Source organism: Sinocyclocheilus grahami, unplaced genomic scaffold (assembly GCF_001515645.1).
Source record: "Sinocyclocheilus grahami isolate Dianchi unplaced genomic scaffold, SAMN03320097.WGS_v1.1 scaffold6.1, whole genome shotgun sequence".
In the NCBI taxonomy this organism is placed as follows: Eukaryota; Metazoa; Chordata; class Actinopteri; order Cypriniformes; family Cyprinidae; genus Sinocyclocheilus; species Sinocyclocheilus grahami.
The window spans coordinates 3,778,021-3,791,219 of NW_015505185.1; the positions used below are offsets into that span (position 1 = coordinate 3,778,021).

Below are 13,199 nucleotides of genomic sequence, written 5' to 3' on the forward strand. Positions count from 1 at the left end.
TCATTTATTTCAGAGATGTACTGGCAAAGCGATGTGTTGGGTTGTTCAAATGAGAATTGTAGATTATTTTGACCAACTGCATTCTGAAGAGATTTTAGTCATTCGGCTGTGAAATGCAAACAAAAAAAGTGAAGCACTCACACAACTGATTGGCTCAAGGGCAGCATATGCTGGCTGTAAGCGGTACTGCAGTCTGTAGTGACACATAGTGGTGCTTGCTAATTTATGGCTGTTTCCATGAAGTGCTTTTAAGGATGGTTTCCACAGTTATTAACATCGTGAATCTAGAAAAACTATTTATATTTTCATTTTTAACTTTTTAATGTACGTTTATAACTGCTGCGTGAGTGTTTCTAATACAACAGCTGAGGGAGTGACGACAAATTTGACATCTTCCTCTCTTTTGCTTAGTGACTATCTCTCAGTATTTTTTCCTCTTTTGCAAATTCATAGAAATGCTATTTCTTTTGCCAATGGGGCAAATCACACACACACACACACAAATGCATTTGTAGTAGTTTCAGTTCACCACTAAAGAAGTTTCACAATTATGATGTCTTCTGTTTCTGAGAACTATGGAAATGTGAAAAGGGTTAATAAATCAAGCTGTTAAGTATTTATTAAGTATTATTAAGTAGCCAATTATTGCTCTTCTTAAGTAGGCTATTATACTAAACTGCAATCTATTCGCGTTTAAAAAATCTGATTAAATTTAGATTAAAATTTCATACTGTGCTTGTTTTAGTGTTTTGTTTCAAGACAGACTGTTCTGTTCCAGACGTCTTCCTTTGGACGTCATTGGCACAGGTGAAGGAATTATGAGACATCCCTGCAGAGTAGCAAGTTCTCCTTTAGAAGTCATATGGTCAACGCTTAGTTCAAAACCATAAAACACTCAACTTTGCTTCTACTCAGCTTTCAGAACATACTGCGCCTGTGCTTGGAGCTGATGTACTGCTAGGAAGTTTGTAAAATGTGCTATTCTAAAGTTCAGACAGTTCTAAAGCTCATATGAACTGGCAACCCTAAATCAGCAAGTCGTGATAAGTCACCTTTATGCTTAGAGGCTAAATGAATCTCAAAACATTTTATTGAAGTGATTATTTACACAGGAATCAATTGCTTACTAAATGGAACTTTTAGTAATTCATTTAATGCATCGAAAAATTACATTAGAAGCCCAAGATTTCATTTTGTTGAGTGGTATACTATAGAACTGTAAGCTTTCCAATAAATTGCTTTTATTAAAAAATGAATTAATGGATCGATAGATGTAGGCTATGGTTGAGTGATTTATGAATAAATAGATGAATGGATGGATGGATGACTAAAGAGAGAGAACGATAGATGGATGTTTAGGCTGAGGAATGCTAATGTTCTGCTTCCAAAGCTCTAATTATCTTAAGTATTATTAATTATTTTCATATAATATGCTAAGTTTGTATATTAAACTGAAATAGTTTCAAACAACATTCTTGATTTATTAAAACATGTCTGATTTGTTTAAGTGCACTTCATGAATTTTACTGCTTATATGAAATGATACATGTAACTAATATGTAAATAACATACAATTTAATAAAATATTAATATTAGTATATTATTAGTTTATTAAACACTAATCATATATGTTCCAGTATTGTTATTATCTTTCTTTTTCTTTATGAATATGAAGGCTATTTACTGAATGCTTGCCATCGAATTATTTCTGATCTTTGTTGCCCCCTGCTGTCTGTGTCTCTTGTGTTTACATCTACATGTTACAGCATTTACTGAAAAACGTTTTTTTCTCAGATGCCTCAACTGCAGTGATATCAGAATGATAATTAAACATTTGTACTTGTTTTAACAAAGCTGTTAATTTGACACCTTAGTGACAATGTTATGTAAAGCTGTAATAAACTTTACTTGTCTGATATATTGGATTCTCAAGAGGAAAATATCCATCATATTTTGGAAATGTAACCTTAGTCATGAGAGCTGAACATTGACAGTGCCCTAATATCTGTCCTCAAAGCAATAACTAATCTCAAACTTCTATGGAAATACCAGAGCCTAAAAACAATAAAAGACTAATCTTTAGACAGATTACCCATAAGGCCTGTCCGTGCCCCAGCTCTAATAAGCATTGAATTCACTTCGCTTCACGGCCCTGAGGTGCATGCTATTAGAGATAATTTTGCCAGCTGGCCTGTAATTTTAACTTTGAGATGAGATTTGCATTTTTAATAATAGGTAAGAGGCCATGAGAGGTTATGAAATAACTGAGTGATTTAGTATAGAATGAGAAGTGGTCCAAGTACAGATCCCAGTGGAACACCAGAGGATTGTTGGTGTGCAGATTAATTGGATGTTTTCTATGGTACTTGACAGGCTTAGTAATGAATTTAAGAGCTCTGCACTTTAGATGCCCATCTCATAGGATAGTGTGGTTTATGGTTTCAATTATTAAAGAAATATATTATAAAATAGAAGTACAATCATTGTGACATTTGGGGAAGTATGTCCTTCCTACGGATATAATGCATTGTGGTAGCATCTGCTAGTGCCAGAAAATAGATAGTGATCTCAATATTAAAATAGCCAACTTATCAGAGTTAGAGAAATCAGAGAAATTATGGGTAAATAAGTGAAAAGATTAAGAAAAAATTAGTGAAAGATTAGGAAAAGACATTCTCAGAAGTTCTCAGATCTTGCATCTTGGTTAAAACAATTCACAAGCTAAGGACAGACATTAAGCTAAGAAGAGAATTACCGATAAATCATTTTACTTCCTTGTCCAGGAAGCTGACATCTATATCTAGTTACATGAAACCTGTCATGCAGCATTACTGATATGCTTTAGGAAGAATGTATTTTCAGTAAAAGGTGTAACCGATGTATATAAAGAAACATGTTCCTCTGCATGACCAGACCAGCTTCCATCATGAAGACGCTAGTGTGTGCTCTTATTGTGGTGCTTCTCTGCAGTGCCTCAGGTAAGACAAAAGCTTTTCTCTTTCCATCTATCTATCCATTCATCCATCCTTTATCTTCCTGCTCAAAATGGGTTCGAGCTTACTGAATCATACAAATTCACAAATAAATAATTTCAATGCAATTTGTGAATTGGTTCAACTGATTAATTGAAAAGAATATATTCAAACTAAAGATTTGTTCATGAACCGGATATTGCTATCATGTCTCAGAGGAAAGAATATGTTTTTATGAAATGTAGTGGAGTAAATTGTCAAATATTACGCTTTGGAATGTAGTTAAAAGTTTTTCAAAATGCTCTGATGAAGTGCAGATACTTTCACCATTATTATCTATCTGTCTAATATGTAACAGTGCACTCGCTGACATGCTACACCTGTGTGGATGGGGACTGCAAGACCCCAACTCAATGCCCAGCCTCAAGCAACTTCTGCAAAACAGTTTCAACAGGTAAGCAATTAATATTAAAATTATTTATTCACTCAATTTTCAATAGTCATTAACATCCAATGAATCACTGAATCATCTTTGTATCATGATATACTACCTTTTGTTAATATTTTGAATTTGATTCTATTTTGTACTTTTTTAGCATTTTTTGTCATTTTTATTAGTATTTTTTTAATGTCTATATAGTTTTACTTTATTTAGTTGTAATTTTAGCTCTTCAACTTAAACTAAACAAAACTGAGAAATGTTGCCTTGGTAACTAGCTTAAATAAAATACATTTTTAAAAATATTTGATATATTTTAGTTAATGTTTATTTTATTTCAAGTAATTAAATTTTGGTTTCAATTTTAGTTTTTGTTAACAAAAATAACCTTAGTAACAGATTCATATTTATTACCCCTCGGTTGGTGATTAAAAAAGGAGAATGTCATTTCTTTATTAAAGGTCTGTATTGTAGAAGTTTAGATAGGATATTGAGCTGTTTTCTCGTTATGCTCTAAACCATAGCCACTGTGTTCAGCCGGACATGTGAGGAGTTCTGTGTTCCAGGAGTGAACGTCTACTGCTGCACTTCTGATCTGTGTGACTGATCTCTCAACGTCATCGAGTCATCGAATCAGTCACTAATGTTCACTGTAATAGCATAGCACAAAAAATATCCCTGGGTTACTCTAGGTGTTTAATTTCTCTAATGACCTTTTCCCAACTGAATCAACATGGTTTGCTTTATATAGCACTGCTTAAAGGAATGCCTAATAAGCTTGGTTTCTGTCCCAGCTCTGTATGATTTGATTTATGAATTAAATTTTGCTCAGTAAAATGCTGTGTATGGGTGTGTTCAGTATCAGAGCAATGTAGGTCATTCAAGAGAGATGTTATGATGCCATATGCGTCTGGATTAACTGATGCTTTTAACAGATGAGAAGACTGGAAGCTAAACATGCAGTCCAGGCACTAATATCTCTCACGAAATGCAAAAAAATGCATATCGAATGTTGATTAAAGGTGATTTAAAACATAATTACTTGCATGTTTCCATACAAGCTTAACTCCATTAGAGATGATGAGATGCTCTGTACACTTTATCAACCAATCACAAGTTTTAGTCAACAAGTTTATTGTTCAGTCTGTGTATTATGACAAAAGTAACTTTTGCACAAATAACTGTTGTTCTCATTATAGTATGCATAATAATACTAACTGTGATTATACATTTTTTCATTTACATTGCAGTCTTCTATACATGCATATACACATTATTTTAAAAATACCTTTACTCAAAAAAATCTGGGCTGCTTCTGATAATGTTAATTCAAACAAGGAAATGTGGGTCAGACGTGAATTAATCCTCCCGTCTTTATTTCTGTTTCCATGACTGCAGGGTTTGTTATTAAAGAGATTTGAGGATTTTCTTCCTTTAAAAATAACCAGCTGGGAACCTGCACACCTTCTTTCACACAGCGACCGGCACAGCAATTTATCTTGTCATGTTCTTTAATGGACAGCAAAAGATTAAGAGCCAGAGGCCTCAGTGTGTTGAATTGACATGGCATTTTTGTCAATTTACAAGTTCTAAGAAATGAGCGAGTGAATGAGCTGTCGTTTCTGAGAATCTGAGCTCTTTCGCTGATTAAGGGAGAGTGAGATTTCCAAGATTTGTCAAGAAAGAGGAAGAAAAGAGGGGGAACAGGAAACTTAACAGTGATGGATTAAACTTTAACTGAGCTGAGGTTGTAGAAAAAGGCCTTGTCATCTTGGATTGGCCACGGTCAAAGTGAATTCCAGTTTGCAACCCATTTTAGTTCTGCAATTTGAGTGTAATTTGACACTAAATGAGGAAAAAATGTTGGATGAGGCTTAATTGTATCTATTGCAAGCTGATTGGACAGTGAAAAGTGGGTGTTACCCACCAACAAATTGTTAAAATGATACCTAAATACCTATTTGGCAATAAATTATGTCAGCATAAAGGGAAGTCATTTAAGAGGAAGATACATTTTATTCATATAATAAAGATTGCAATTGCAACAATTACGTATATTAATTTGGAATTACACCACTAATGGATTGCACAATGGATTATGCATAATAAGGAACGTGCATTAAGAAATTAAATAGGCTTAATTTTGATTTCTTGTTGACTTTACAATAGAATCTGCTACTTGAATACTTCAGTAGCTACCTCAGAATATGCATTTGTAAACATGCAGAACTTATCATTAAATTCACGAGGGCACATTAATTATTTGAGTGCATTAGTTGTGCTAGTGCCAGACCAGCCATCACCTCAAACTGCCCTTTTCATTGCAACATAAAAGAAATTAACAGATTGCATAATTGGGCAAACTTCCAAAATCAAAACAAGCAGATTATCACTGAAGCAAATCAAATGTCTGATGACCTTCACATTCATCTGCGTGCACAGTCAGAGAGAAACCGTGAACACCTTGGTTTCATATTGACCCATTTTCTGCACCAGCTTAGACATTCCTGAAGCAGATTCACCTTCTGTCCTGAGGTCTGAAACGCTACGTTGTGCACCATAATCCTCTGGGTCTATTTCAAGACAATTCCAGATATAAGCGACTTAAGGACTGTTGACAAGACATCACATGCACTTTGGCTAAGAAACACTAGCTGTGCTAGCAGGTAGTGTCACATGCCAAGACAGCGCATCCTCAGCAGGGCAGATTTCCTCTTGCTGAGAATGGAAGAAAAAAGCTTTGCATAAGTGAATAAAGTTCTTTTTACAAAATGTCATTCCACACTCTTTGAGTAGAATGTAGAAAGTGAAACGGCACTTAAGGGGAAATTTCTGTGTGACCTGAGCTTTACAGTTCTTTCGATGGTGTAACCTTATGTAGTGAGGAAGATTCAGTCGTATTAAATACCATTTTTGAGCTAAAGTTAGTTCAGATGGTTCCACATGAAGTATATTTTAGGTTACCTAATGTATTTTACAGTGCAGTCAAGCTTTTTGAAGGTACTTGAATGATGAATTCTCCTAAGGGCTGTGCTTTAATGTCACCTTCATTTCCCTTTCCCTGTGGATGGAGTCATAACATGGTGCTCGGTTAATAAAATATTTCTCACTGCCATATTCAAGTATATTTCTATGTCACCAGCATGAAATAAGCTCCTTGTGTAGAGACTGCAGGTGTTCTGTTCCTATAAAACTTGTTTGTTTTCAGTCTAAATTTAATGTAATTTTTAGAGAAAACATGGCTAAATAAAATATTTAAAAATATATATATATTTTTTTTTTAAACATTTTTTTTTTGGTTTCAGTTGTCTGGAGTAAGTGCTGCATCCAAAAATGTGCAAATATATATATATAAAAAAAACTTTTACATACCTATGTACCACATTTTTAAATGAGTCCAGTGACTGGCATTTACAGTAAATTACGCAAATGGCTGTTGTGGTGACTGTCATAGTGCAAACAAAAGCTCTCAACCCAGTTCACTGGTAAGTAAACAACATCAGCATCAACGAGCTCAGAAGTTGATTGAGGGGCTGCCTGGAGTGGTAATGGTCCTCCACATCTATTGGATTAGAGGAAGGATGTCATTCAGTATTAATCTGTGAGCAGTAGGCAGCCTGGAACACTAAGCACTCTGCTCTGTGTCTGCCTCTGGCTTGTCCCATTGTTCATCCTGTGCTGTGGGCACTGGAAAGAAACCATACTTTCCAGAATGAATCTCTTCTGCTTTTCTCTGGTAAGTGATTCACCTTTTCTGCTCTGTGGTTTGTAGACTGACAGTGTGTGGATGAAACGTGACCTCCTGGAGGATGTAAAGGCAACATGTGACAGTGCATGAAGATCAGGAAGGAACCAAGCTTTAGCTGCTCACGAGGGCCTTCTGTTGTGCTTTCTTTTGGTTAAGAAGTCAAGTTATTAGTTTATTATGGCTTACATGTGTAGCCCTTGCATTAAATATACATTTTATTTATCTTACCTTCACAATATTTCATTATAATTTAGTTAAATTATTATTATTATTATTTTACTTTATAAAAACAAAACACATTGGTGAAATGTGTAGATTGAACTGAGTTTCTCTGCCAGATGCTGTGTTGTTTTGTGCAGTCTATGATTAATGGTGGTCTCGCTTTACTGAATTCACACTGGTCTGATCTTCTGTAAGCAAACTAATGCTTCTGGTTATTTGTGTCATCTTTTGCACAAATGGATTTGCGCTCAAATGCACTATAAACACGGTGTAATAAATCAGGGTCTTAAACAGGTGGTCTGTGACCCCTAGTGGATCTGTGGTTGTACTACATTAATTGTTTGATTTCTGACAAATTTTTGTTTAAAAAAAAAAAGAGATGATTTGCTTTAGACAAAACTACATTATGAACTTAGTTTCGACCAAAGCTAAAGTTAAAAAGCTTAAATTAAGCTAAATGCTTCACTGTTACACCCATAATACATTTTAGAAAGTTAATTTTAAATGCACTTGCGTATGCCACTGTATATCAACAATTATTTTAATGTTGATTATTAATTATTTTATATTATTATTATACTATATGCCTGTTTAAAATGCCAGGCTTAAAATGTAACACTTAATTTTATACAAGGTATAAACAGGCTTATTTTAGTATCTTTTTAGTATCTAATATTTTGAAAGTTTTTTTATTTTTAGCTTTTCTGTTTATGTTCATTTTAGATGAAGTTTTAATAATTTTGTTGTTTTTTGTCATATAGTTTATTTTTATTTCAGTTTTATTTATTTTAATACAGTAAGATAAACTAAATGAAAATGACATTTTAAAGTTTTAGTAATTTTGTTCTGTTTTTGTCATTTTATTAGCTTTTAAATGTATTATTTTTATATTTCATTTAATACTTTTAGATTTTTTATTTCAGTTTATTTTATTTCTAGTAACAAATTGTTTTAAGATTTTAGTGTTAGTTAACTATAATAATCATGTTTGTAACAAGGTCCGTCGGGGGGATTGAAGACCCTTGTAATAAATCAGATATTTAGTGAGTCTTACATACATTTTATTAGCAGTGTGGGTTGTGACCGGCATGATGTTGTTTTGTAGGAGGGCTCTATGGACAGTCTGTACGAGGCCATGCAGGAGTCCTGTGAGGCTCAGGTGTACACCATCCCCAGCAGGTCCTGCAGCCCAGCTGTTCTCTCAGACGACGCCACCAAATGGAGAAGTGCGGGCCGTTCCATCTCCATGGTAACTATAGAAATGACTACTGGAATGTTGAATCCGTATACTGCACTGTCATGGGAAATGTATTGGCCATCTGGACGCACGCTATAACACTGCTGTGGACATAATGAGCTACCATTAAATGAAAGCTGCTGCTAATAGATTGTGCTGTAACCATATGGAAATATATTAAGGTCTATTTGAGGCCTGCCTATGAGAGAGAAACCTGAAATGACAGGCCTGCGGAATCTTGAGAACACGTTTCACATAATTTCACAATTTCAAATAAATATATACAACAACACATGACTCTGCATGTTAAAGTTTCTAGATCAAATGACCAAACTGCCTCATACTGTATTTGTTTACAGGAAATTTCACAAATCAACTCAGACAACACTAGAAAAAAGAAACAAAGGTGAGTTCAATCTGTGTTTTTAGTGAACAAAGAGAAAAATGTTGAACTTCTTGTCAAAGCAAAAGTGAAAGAGCCCTTGAGGCTTTCACACCGACAGAGAATGCAAAATGTACTCTCTGTGAATGTTTGTACTTTCTTTAAATGTTTCCTTGCATCTTCTTTCAGTTCACTACCAAAATCTGTTTCTGAAAATGAAGCTTTAGGTATGTGATATTTTGAGAGATATTTTATACATTTCCTAAACTAATTCTTTCTGAATCACATGACTAAGCTGCAATAGTACTGTACACCCTTGTTATGTTTTAATGCTCAACTATGTTGACTGACAGCCAACCAGTAAATAGATAATGAAAAAGAAAGGTACAGTGTGTATCAGATCATTATGAACATGAATGAAAGGACAAACCAGATTTTCTACATTTTCTTGCCTTTAAATGAGATTTCACAGAGTGAAAAAGTAAAAGCATGGAAAATTAGTGAACCATAAATGAACAAACCCCTAATGGAACTGATTTCTCTCCTGCAGATAATACCGTCTGCACTAATTCTGTCTGGCCCAGTGCCAAAATGCAGGAAGATTTAGTCCTCCTGAGGAAGAATCAGAATGAAGGTAAAATCGGTCTGAGAATTTGTAGGTTAAGTCCGACTAGATTTCATTTACAAGACACACACAGCTAAGCAACATCACTTACTATTGGCCAATCAGATGGCCCTGCGTCTGCGTCAAATCCAACTGACAGTAAATGGACAGTGTTGTGCAGTCGTCAGCTTACTTAAAGCACTTGCCTGTCCTGTGTGGGATTAATTAAGAAACAGCAGGGTCTTAATTGTAAATAGGGCACTAGACTTCAGCCTCTTACAACTGTTGAGGACCTTCAAAAGACTTCTTAAATCAACATTCAGTATTTTAGGTTAAAATGTATAGGGGAGAAGTTAATATCTTTAGTCTTATTCTCACCAATTTCAAACATCCTTTTACCTATTAAATGGCCCTGTGGTGTGATACAGTAGTTTTAAAAGTAAAAATGTTCCATGTAATCATTCAAATATTCCACCATAATCAATTACTATAATTATAATATCTCAATTATTATAAATGAATTATTATTATTTTAGGTTTATAAAAGATTCATAATAATTATAAAATAATTGCTAAATGTTTTAGATGGTGTATAGTATGTCACAACATAGGACATGTCAATTTCAATGGCAACTATACATTCTAACAAAGTTATCAGATTTTTTGTAATGTAACAATCTAACTAATGTTAAATGTAGTTTAGCTTAGAGCTTTTGATAAAATGACAATGTTCAAATATTTTAATCTGTTATTTTTAAAAGATAATGAAAATAATATAAGCATAGTCTAATTTGAATTTCAAATGGTGGTGCACATTTATTTTAAGGTAATAATGCTGTTGAACCTGTCTGTATGGATGTGCCACATTTCCTTGACTAAGCAGAGTAAAATCACCTGCCATGTGGTATTTCCCCTCGTCAAAATACGTGAAGAAGCAAAACAGGAAACGTGTGCAAAACCACATAAGTTTTCTCATAAGGAATGTACTATTTTGAGCTCTACTTTGGTTTACCCTTTTTGTTTGTCTAACAGAGATTCTGTAATGTCTTGATAAAATAAAACTTTTTAAAAAAGCAAACGTTTTATATAGTGACTTGGTTGCTAATTGCCTAATAATTAGATTGAATGTGCTTAAATTTCAGATATGGTGAGAGGTATAAAAAGGGCTAAAAGCCAGACAACGGCAGACAGAAAGACCATTTCAAGAAACATACAGCAAGAGATTCCTGTCCAGGTCGGAAACACATGACATTTGTGTCTAGCTGAGTTCTGTTGGTAGAATTAGATAAATTAGATAATTTATTTATTTTCATAAATTTTTCTATTTAAAATGTTAATTCTTTCTTTGGTAGATTGTCTATTATGAGGGGTGTAATCCAAACCAAGATCAGCTAAGAAGCAGACAGAATGGCATGGTGAGTTCAAGCCCTGTCCTCCCAGGTGCTTTGTGCCAGCTGAAATGAAACTGATCGTCATTTATTACACAGAGGCTGGAACAAGAGTTGTCCCTGTACAGGGTATCGTGGTTGATTGTGTCTGTACAGATGGTTGGGTGAGGGGCACGTTCTGCCCATATAATCCCTTTGCCCACATGGCATTAGAGTCAGTCATGATGGCTAAATCTGTAATGTGTTCACCAGTTTAGTACTCCATCAATGGACTCACTGTTGAGAGTTATCAATATCATTGTTACGGGGTGAACGAGATGAGACGTGCGGATCCATATGCAAGGCTTCTATTTACAGACGTAGTCATAAAACAGGCATGGGTTCAACAATGGCAAACTGGTATATCATGGGCAAGACACAAGAGTAATCCAGAAACAGGCAAGGGTCAATCGACGGCGAACGTAATCCAACAGGGCAAGGCAAACGGGTAATCCAACAGACAAACAATAATCCACGCGAGGTGCAATCGGAGTCCAAACAACAAAACGAGAGAGAATTCCAAGACGGGCAGAAGATCAGTAAACAGGCAGGGCAACACGAAGTGACTAGACTTAGACTAGAAACTAGAATAGGAAACTAGGACTGGGAACTGGCTTCGTAGAGTAGCTATCACTAGGTAAGCGATAAGCGCTAAACAATACTCAGCAGTGAGAGAGAGGAAGTCCATGGCTTATGTAGGGTGTGTGATTGGCAGCAGCTGTGTGTGTAATCAGTGCAATGGATGCTGGGACATGTAGTCCGAGTCAATGTAATGGAAGGTTGACCTCTGGTGGCAACCGGACAGAAGTCCATGGACAGGATTCATGACAATCGTCAGCATAATAAGGGTGTAGAGTAAAAAAAATAAAAATTTTATCATAAACCTAAAAAATAAAAATGTCCTTATAATTATGTTTATATATTAATGTTCCTATAAATTGGAATTATATGTAATTATTTATAATAATTATTTATTTTATTTATTAAATTATTTTATTTAATATGCATGCATGTACTGTAGGTATTATTTAACAATGTCATTTAATTATTATGTCTACTCTGTTGACAGCCTGAGACAGCAGTTGCAGATGTGACACAGCTAAGAGGGACATGGATGAAAAAAGTAGAGAGGAAAAGCAGTAAGAGAGGAACTTCAACACAAGAAACAACATGTAAATATACCTATTAAACCTGATGCAATAGCAGTTACTTGTTTTGTGGTTTTTTTATTTTAATCAAAAGCTGTTTTTAATGTCAATGACATATATTGATATTTGTATCTGTGTCTTCCAAAGCTCACATCAAAGGTGTCAAAGGAATGATGTGTGACACTGCTGGGGGGTCAAAGGTCACAGAGACAGCACCCGCCAGACATCGCTGGAGTAACCCCACTGAAACAGCCTTAAACTGGGTACCACCCAACAACACCTGTCTACCTCCCTGCAATGAATATCGAGTTCACATCTGTGACTGGACTACATCGACAACTCCAAGTCAAGAAGATAAAATCAACATTCGAAACTCGAAGAGAGACTCCTTCACCAAAGGAGTGTTGCGTTCTAGCACCAGTGTGGATTTCTGTGCCTCCAATGTAAGTCATTTTTGCTATATACTATCATTCAAAATTTGATATATACTATAATTCAAACGTTTTTTTTAAATGTTGTTGGAAGAAGTCCCTTATGTTCTCAAGGCTTCATTTATTTGTTTACAGTTTAAAATAACAGTTTTCTATATTAGTATATTTCAGTTTTCAATTTTCAGCAGCCATTATTTCAGTTTTCAGTGTCACATGATTCTTGAGAAATCATTCTAATATGCTGATTTGGTGCTCAAGAAACAAACACTATGAGCTGTAAGGTTTTATATAGACAGGTGTGTGGCTTTACTAATCAAGTCCAGTCAGTATAATCAAACACAGCTGGACTCAAATGAAGGTGTAGAACCATCTCAAGGATGATCAGAAGAAATGGACAGCACCTGAGTTAAATATATGAGTGTCACAGCAATGTGAATGGATACTTAGGACCATGTGATATTTCAGTTTTTCTTTTTTAATAAATCTGCAAAAATGTCAACAATTCCGTGTTTTTCTGTCAATATGGGGTGCTGTGTGTACATTAATGAGGAAAAAAAATAACTTAAATGATTTTAGCAAATGGCTGCAA

The 13,199-nt window shown here is 34.8% G+C and overlaps 2 protein-coding genes across 2 annotated transcripts in view; both read left to right on the plus strand.

The window, feature by feature from the left end:
• Positions 1-2,893: 2,893 nt before the first annotated feature.
• On the plus strand, positions 2,894-4,200 carry LOC107587620 (lymphocyte antigen 6D-like). Its single transcript, XM_016275471.1, has 3 exons — positions 2,894-2,978; positions 3,331-3,426; positions 3,936-4,200. Exons 1-3 carry the CDS (start codon positions 2,894-2,896, stop codon positions 4,016-4,018), a joined length of 264 nt encoding a protein of 87 aa, XP_016130957.1. The 3' UTR covers positions 4,019-4,200.
• A 2,844-nt stretch (positions 4,201-7,044) lies between these two features.
• LOC107588143 (SAM and SH3 domain-containing protein 3-like) overlaps positions 7,045-13,199 on the plus strand; it is a 10,776-nt gene continuing 4,621 nt past the window's right edge. The window contains exons 1-9 of the mRNA XM_016276158.1: positions 7,045-7,147; positions 8,487-8,630; positions 8,978-9,024; positions 9,190-9,227; positions 9,551-9,634; positions 10,747-10,838; positions 10,957-11,019; positions 12,101-12,203; positions 12,327-12,622. Of these exons, the coding sequence (XP_016131644.1) occupies positions 7,124-7,147; positions 8,487-8,630; positions 8,978-9,024; positions 9,190-9,227; positions 9,551-9,634; positions 10,747-10,838; positions 10,957-11,019; positions 12,101-12,203; positions 12,327-12,622 (891 nt within the window). The 5' untranslated portion in view covers positions 7,045-7,123. The remainder of the gene's footprint in view (positions 7,148-8,486; positions 8,631-8,977; positions 9,025-9,189; positions 9,228-9,550; positions 9,635-10,746; positions 10,839-10,956; positions 11,020-12,100; positions 12,204-12,326; positions 12,623-13,199) is intronic.

Coding starts and splice junctions, on each gene's coding strand:
- LOC107587620 (XM_016275471.1), top strand. CDS start 2,894: ATGTTCCTCTGCATGACCAGACCAGCTTCCATCATGAAGACGCTAGTG. Junction 2,979..3,330: donor GCTTCTCTGCAGTGCCTCAG/GTAAGACAAAAG, acceptor AATATGTAACAG/TGCACTCGCTGACATGCTAC. Junction 3,427..3,935: donor CTGCAAAACAGTTTCAACAG/GTAAGCAATTAA, acceptor TCTAAACCATAG/CCACTGTGTTCAGCCGGACA.